The sequence below is a fragment of the Macrosteles quadrilineatus genome, unplaced genomic scaffold, assembly GCF_028750875.1.
Source record: "Macrosteles quadrilineatus isolate MER2022 unplaced genomic scaffold, UCM_ALF_1.0 Scaffold_8__2_contigs__length_117827958, whole genome shotgun sequence".
In the NCBI taxonomy this organism is placed as follows: domain Eukaryota; kingdom Metazoa; phylum Arthropoda; class Insecta; order Hemiptera; family Cicadellidae; genus Macrosteles; species Macrosteles quadrilineatus.
This window is the reverse complement of record NW_026542601.1, coordinates 108,230,224-108,238,530: the sequence shown is the minus strand read 5'-3', so window position 1 is coordinate 108,238,530 and position 8,307 is coordinate 108,230,224. Positions and strand designations below refer to the sequence as shown.

Genomic DNA, 8,307 nt, shown 5'->3' with positions numbered 1-8,307 from the left:
AATTACAAAATATTTTTTTATTTTCCAATTTTTGGCGCCCCTCAAAAAAACCAATTGCCTAGCGCCCTAGGCACGTGCCTACCGTGCCTATTCGGTAAATCGGCCCTGTGGACTCAAAACAATGTTTTGCCTTGCACTCGGATTGAATTATTTCTCTGTTTACGATGACTGATATGTGATACCGTACTTGATTTGTAAAATCTTGCCCTCAACCTCTACCTTACATTAGTACTCTGATGCTTTAAGTTTTGTTACATAATTTAAGATTATAGGTTAATGATTAATGATTAATTTTAGAGTAATGTTTTATAGTTGAGATTATAATCTGCTAAGGATTGTTAAGTTTAGCGTGTGTCTCAAACAAGTCTATGGGTGGGATTTGCTATCTCTGGAATTGAAACTCGCTAACCCGTGTTCGTGTTGGGTGGTACACCTAGCTATATTTTTTTAGCTATATATTTTTTTTATAACCATGAATGACGGAAAATGGAAAGGAACGGAAGTGCTGTGCGCTGTACATTATAACCAACCATCGATATTGAATACGGCAAGGAAGTAAAATTTTAATCTATGCAATGACACAACACATCCGTTTCTGAAGCGTCACATACTCTTTGGTAGTCACGTCGTTTTTTTTGTCATACAGATCCATCACTGAGCTTTGCCCAATACGGAGTGACTATTCGCACGTCAAAATGCTCCACAGTCCGTTCCCGTTCGAGCTCCAGTATTCAGTTGTATTGCGAAATACACAGAGGATACGCGTCCGGTAACCAGACGTGGATTAGGCGTCCGGTAGTCACGTCACCGGGTTGTGGGGTCCCGGAACGCCATTACCACAACGATACGATGAACGGTCAGCGTTGTTCGTGGTGTAGTGGATAGAGTGCTCGGCTGATATCCTAGAGGTCCCTGGTTCGAAACCCAACGGTTTCTTTAACTTTTTGTCAAAGATTTTGCTTTGAATGTAATTTCTTCTTAACTGTACATCTTTTGTTAGAATTTTTGGCATTTAAAATTTTATGTTATAAAGAGAATTGAACCTTCATTTGATTTTTTAATTATCAGCAAGTTTGGTTGGTTAGGTTAGGTTATGACAGTAACTGCCGGACGCCTAATCCACGTCCGGTTACCGGACGCGTATCCTCTGCGTACAACATAATGCAAAGGGAACGTTCAGGTTCAGTTACTCATTTTGAATGACTTACTACTTTCTACTTATTTGAAGATCAAGATGGAGGTCCCTTTGACATTTTGTGATTTTGAAGCGTTAGATGAATTTATTTCAAGAAAGGAAAATGACGAATACATACAGTTATGGATTGAACGTTCAAGAACAATCGATCGAGCCAGAAAAGGTTTTAAAAACCACATAAAGATGATAATTTGACATATTATGAATTGACATTAAATAATTAGTTCCAATAGAAATAAAAACTGTTTTTATCAACTCACATGCATAACAATTTATGTAAAATAAAAATTTGCATTTTACTTAATTAGTGCGTTCAATTGTACCCCACTTCTTATTCAAAAGTACCCCACCAGTGGGGTACAGTGGGGAATTGCATACCTTTGTGAAAACAGATATTGCAGAATAACATGTTAACTTGGAGGGTTTAAAAAATAACTAAATTAAAGCAAAAATTATGTTACGACTAAAAACACATAAATTCACCTAATAAAAATTAAAGTTAAAAAAGTTTCAAATGTGCCCCACTCTCCCCTAATGACTATCCTACTTCTGGGCTATCTAGGCCAACATAGGCCTACCAAAATTGCACTACCTTTTATAGGCCCAGCCTGTGATTGGTCAAGTAGGCTAACATCAGGCCTAGGCTTAAGTTTTTTAAGATTCTTATATTGAATCTTCTAATGTGTTTTTCTGATTGCTTATAACCTCTTTGGCTCTGTTGAACTCGTTTACCTTTCTCTTTGCGAAGTTGATTACATCCATTTTGGCTAAAATGAGGCACTACCGTTACCATTCCTAATACTAGGATATCTTTGTGTGCAGCCTGTTCCAAAACAGCTGTAACAGTTACTAGATTAGGAACATAGTGTGACGTCATTTGGAGCAGACGTGTGGGGTAGTGGCGCACGTCTGACGTGCGAATAGCCACTGCCTATCCAATATCCACAGCCAATCACGTAATGTTGAGGTTGCATTGTGGGAGTTTATAATTTATTCCATTTCTGCAAGTCGGCCTGTCGGCCATTTTGTGGAGTTATATCCAGGTTTTGCCGCATCGTTGTGTGATTATTTTGAATTTAACTTACATCGAGACAATTGGTATAAACTAGTGGAAAGAGTGCAAATGATAAATACTATACGTAGCTCAGTTGTGGTGTCGTGATTTATAAATACATTCCAATGGATCCTGCCAAACTTAAAGTTGTAGAATTGCGCGCCGAATTATCGGCAAGAGGGCTTGATAATAAAGGTGTTAAGGCTGTTCTAGTAGACAGACTTAGACAAGCTTTGGAGGAAGAGACTGGACAAGGTATGAATTCTAGTTTTATTCGTGAATTAACTTAAGTTACTTAGGATATAAAAGCCAGTGGGTGTCGACGTCGTACTCGGCGTAGGCTACTCATATAAGTTAGCCTACTTACCCCATAACTAACATTGAAATAGTCCATAACCCTTTCAGTGCTAGGCCTAGGCCAATAACTCGTATTTCCTAAGACTTTTTTGTTTACCTTTCAATTCCATTACCTGTTATTGAATTTTAGGTTAATTGTAATGTTGTCACTATTTTAACCCTCCAACTGGTCATTAAAATTTCCCGTACTGGTAAGGTTTTTTTGACCACCGGGCTGCACTTTACTTGACGTCCTACACTCATTCGATTGTTTTTTGATTCGATATTTTCATTCGATTGTTTCATTTGATATATCGTTTGGTTAGTTAGGTTAGGTTAACCCTCCAAGTGTCCATAGTTTAGGCCTTAATGTCCACCTATTTTTGGCGCATTTGCAAGGTTTTATTAAAACGGATCTGAGAAGCTTAACCCTCCCAGTGTTACTTGACGAAAATTCGGCAAGCACCACACTTTGTATAGTGTTACTTGCCGATTTTTCGACAAGCAGACATCGTTTACGGCGAAGGCTCTATAACTGACTGAATCGGATTGAACTGGATCGAGTTAGGTATCGTTCTTTCCGTTACATTCTAAGCTGTCTCCAGATGTCTGTCTCAGCGCTGTATTTTTCTCCTAGCCGATCATAATTGATGCAGACAGCTGACGTTCGTGTTTCAGCCATCTTGGTTATTTTACGTCGGTGCCTTGTGTGTTTTAGTACGTTTATCGTCGTTTTTAGTGGTAAAAATGGACAGTAGTGATATTCGTAATGCACTAAGTGAAGATATAAGTGATGTAGAAGGATTTGTTGATGATCCCGAAGAAGTAGGCAGTGACATTGATGTAAATTATCAGCCAGATTCCTAGCTATGGTTAGGCTATGCATTCTTAGCTAAACGGTATGTACTGAAATCTGTTTTTTGCCCATAACTTATTTATTTGCAAATCTACTTCCTTATATTATTATATAATTGTAATCCTCATAAAATTTAGAACAAAGTGGCTATTTTCAAATATTTGTAGGCCTATAATTTAAACAATTTCATTGAGCGCGAACTTATTTTTTTTGAAAATTTTCGAATTTTTTTTTTTTTTTTTACCTAAATTTTTTTTTTTTTTTAAATGTTCCTTATGTTTTATATATAATATTGAAGCCCATGATTTTCCAAACAAAATGGTATATAGAACATTAGAATTAACATTTTTTTAAGCTTCTCAGATCCGTTTTAATAAAACCTTGCAAATGCCCCAAAAATAGGTGGACATTAAGGCCTAAACTATGGACACTCGGAGGGTTAAAACAATGTTAATTCTAATGTTCTGTATACCATTTTGTTTGGAAAATCACGGGCTTCAATATTATATATAAAACATAAGGAACATTTTTTCAAAAAAAAATTTTTTAGGTAAACAAATATAATTTCAAAAATTAAAAAAAAAAAAAAAGTTCGCGCTCAATGAAATTGTATAAATTATAGGCCTATAAATATTTGAAAATAGCCACTTTGTTCTAAATTTTATGAGGATTACAAATATATAATAATATAAGGAAGTATATTTGCAAATAAATAAGTTATGGGCAAAAAACTGATTTCAGTACATAGCGTTTAGCTAAGAATGCATAGCCTAACCATAGCTAGGAATCTGGCTGATAATTTACATCAATATCACTACCTACTTCTTCAGGATCATCAACCAGCACTTCAAAACCACTTAAATCTTCTTATAATGCACCACGTATATCACTACTTTTGATTTTTAACACTAAAACAATGATAAACGTAATAAAACACATCAGTCATCGGTCCGGGGGAACCTAGCTGTTTACAAATACACGCACGTCAGCTGTCTGCTACAATATTTTCGGAACTAAAATGAATAGCGCTTAGAGACAGACCTCTGGAGAAAGCTTAGAATATTACGGAAAGAACGATAACTAACTCGATCCAGTTCAATCCGATTCAGTCAGTCATAGAGCCTTCGCCGTAAACGATGTCTGCGTGTCGAAAAATCTACAAGTAACACTACACAAAGTGTGCTGCTTGTCGAATTTTCGTCAAGTAACACTGGGAGGGTTAACCTTACCTAACTAACCAAACGATATATCGAATGAAGCAATCGATTGATCGAAATATCGATCGATATTTTCATTCGAATGAGTGTAGGACAACAAGTAAAGAGCAGCCGACCACATAAAGCATTTCGTAAATACCACATAAAACATATAAAATGGTACAAAAAACATACATATTATATAGGCTAGGCCTATATAGATTTTTTCAGAAAGGAATAAGTAACCTATTCAAAAATAAGTAGGCCTATTTCTGAACTTTCTGGACTTGGTAACGTTTTTAAACCATTTCTACGATCTTAATAAACAAGAAAATACCTTTAAAACATTAGGTATTTTAAGGCGCGGAAACCACTGCAAATTGCGAAAATATACGGAACTACTTTCTCAATGCGCAGCATATCGCTCTTGCTCTTGGGCACCTACCTATTTGTGTTGCCAGCTTATTAGAAAAGAGGGTTTAATAAGCGATATATTGAACCGCATCGAAATCGATATTTAATCCGATAGCTCACAGGTTATTTTATGTTGAATTACACCGACAGTACAGTAAGTTATTACACTTATTAATAAACTCAGATTGAACACTGATCTAATTTAGGCGTGTGGGGAAGGCAGGTCGTGGTTATGAGAATTTGTGGCTTCATTAAGTTTTTTGAAGTAAAGGTTAGATTAGGAAGGTAAAGTGTAGGTTATAGGTAATCGGGTCGTTTATTTGTGTTGCACCATATTGTTTTTTACCTTTTAGAATAGTTGGTTAAACGGGGAAACGATGCATTTAGAAATCGTTTCCCCGTTTAACTAACTATTCCAAAAGATAAAAAACAATATGGTGCAACACAAATAAACGGCCCGATTACCTATAACCTACACTTTAACTTACCTAATCTAACCTTACTTCAAAGGACTTAATGGAGTCACGAATTCTCATAAACCACGACCTGCCTTCCCCACACGCCTTTTCTGCTGTAAAACCAATTTATGTAACCATACAGCACGTTTGGTTAGGTTAGGTTAGTTTAGATTAGTTTCATTTTATTACAAACCTAACCCTATTTAAATTATGACAGAATCAATGGTCAGCTGGTAACCAAACCATTCTAGGAGCCCAAGAGAAAGTAGTACCCAGTCAGTAGTATCACTCCGCTCCTCGTTCCTCAATCCTCGGCTAGCGATGTGCTGCTCCGCCACTTGAAAATATAGTTCCGTATATTTTCGTAATTTGTAGTGGTTTCCGCGCCTTAAAACCATTGTTTTAAGGCGCGGAAACCACTAACAAAACAAACAAAACAAAACAAGAAAATACCTTTGAAACATTTTTCAAAGGTATTTTCTTGTTTATTAAGATCGTAGGAATAATTTAAAAACGTTATAAAGAAAAGTCCAGAAAGTTCATATTTACCCAAAAATAATAGTTTTAATGGTGTACTTACAAGTATGTTAACAGGTATTCCTCCTATGTGGGTAGGCCTACAGCAATATTGAAAAAAAATGTTTCTTCTTCTTTTAGTATATTATCTCTGGTAAAATATGTCTTAGCCTATATCAAAAAATAAGATAGCCAAAATGTTCACAGTTTCATTGTCTTTCCAACTATGTATAACACTTCTTGCTAGTTTATATAACAAAAAAAGTCTATAAAGCAAATATGTGACAAAAACACAAAGCACTTTTTCCGCACAAACACAAGACCTGCTGGACCTGTGCTGGAAACCACTGCCCCAGGCTTCTCACTTCATTTCACCATAAAAATATTGTGTTTTAGGCCTATATGTGAATTGAAATAATTTACAAAATAAAAAATACAAGTCTTAGAATCAACTTTGGACAAAGGAGCTAACCGTTTACAAGAAAAATTTATTTTCCCTTGCTCTCTTACCCCTCTTGGGTGCTCTCCAAAAGTGCTCCAACTTGTGAAAACAGCCTGGGTGCACTCCTGAGTTACATGCAGGGCACCAAAAATGACTCCTGGACTTTTTTTGTGGGAGTGGAACACACAACACACATCCTGAGTTGTACTCCAGGCAATCTTGTCAATACATGGGACGCAGAGGGTCCTGCATCTCCTCCAGGACCAACGTCTGGTATCTGAGCTCTTGGGTTAGGCACTGCAACATCACTTGATAAACTTTCAACGATGCTAACCATATAGTTGTATCGTGTCATAGGCTGGTCAGTATTTTTCAGGTACAAAATATAACTGTTTAGGAGAGCCATGTCCAAAAAATTTTCAAAGATCTTCTTCCAATATTTTTTTGTAGCTCTTGTGCAGGTGCTGTGATAGCCTATATAGACTTATCTTTGCTGTCCACACCACCCATATGAAGGTTGTACTCATTTATTAGGGATGGTTTTATAGCCTCTATTCCACTTTTTTTACGTTTTACTACACGGTCATCTGCGGGGTATCCAGTTGTTATAATGTAAACAGGCTTGCGTTTTTTCTTTTGTTTGTAGCCAACAAGCAGAACTCCTTGCTTTCTAAAATAGATTGATGTCTCAGGTTGTAATTTAGCATCTAAAACACTTTTGGAGAGTTCTTTTGACCGCTTGTTGACGGTACCGGTAATGTAAGTTTCATGTTGAAGTAACTTTTTGGCAAGAGGTAATTTAGTGTAGTAATTATCTGTGTACAGATGATATCCTTTATTGAGTAAGTAGCATTTATTTAGTAGGTGTAAAACTACCTTTTCTGTAAATGCAATACCTATCAGGATTTGTATTTTCAAGGAAGTATCTCCGTTAATAGTAATCGGATCTGGAAAAATCTTGCATATTCTTGTTCAGTTCACTCTACCGGTTAATTTGAGTATACACATGACTCATTTCCGCAAAAATTGGTTTCTTCGTTTTTCCGGGGAAACCGAGCTTTTTCGGCCGTATCTCCGTTAATATTAATCGGATCTTGATATTATTTGCATATTCTTGTTCAGCTCGCTTTACCGGTTAATTTGAGTATACATGACCCATTTCCGCAAAAAAATATTTTTTTCTGTTTTCCCGCTTTTCCGGGAAAATGACAATCATTTTTGAATTCAGGACGTAATTTAGCATAAAAATAGTGAACAAAAATTTTAGCGACACGTCTGTGATCGATAGATTTACCGACAATGTTTATGGTCTAACTTAACCCTAAATGTATTTGTAACACTATGTACAAAAACCTTACGTTGATCACAGGCAACAACACATTTAACTAAACTCACTAACCTACATTGCCGGTCTAACAGGTGAATACATTGCATATTCACTGCTACCTAAATAATAAAAAACATTCGTCTCCAAACATACAAAGTGGTACTACAGTAGGTACCTATTAAGAAAGTGTAAAGGGCCTAATGGTTAGGGTGGTAAAATAAGAAGGTAGGTATTGTAACTAGGTGAAACCACTAAAAAAGAAGACCTGAGTTTACCGGTGTTGGTAGAGGGAAGAAATAACTTTAACTTATTTGTAAATACAACCAGTTGATCCACTACCACGAAAGTTAAACAGCTAGACGTTGGCTCTCTTAAGTACAATAGACGACGTCAGTGCAGAAAGAAAACACTTTGATTGTTCGACTTCTTTGGGAACAGGCTCCGGGAGGCTGAATTTTTATTTCAGGACTAATATTGTCAGTTTTATTGAATTAGAGGTAGGCCTATTTATAA

General features: G+C 36.3%; 1 protein-coding gene across 3 annotated transcripts in view; it reads left to right on the top strand.

The window, feature by feature from the left end:
• Window positions 1–2,218: 2,218 nt before the first annotated feature.
• Window positions 2,219–8,307, top strand: part of LOC128999823 (heterogeneous nuclear ribonucleoprotein U-like protein 1) — a 33,693-nt gene continuing 27,604 nt past the window's right edge. For all 3 annotated transcript variants that reach the window (XM_054426518.1, XM_054426517.1, XM_054426519.1), the window contains exon 1: window positions 2,219–2,504. In XM_054426518.1, coding sequence (XP_054282493.1) covers window positions 2,375–2,504 — 130 coding nt within the window. In that variant the 5' untranslated portion in view covers window positions 2,219–2,374. The remainder of the gene's footprint in view (window positions 2,505–8,307) is intronic.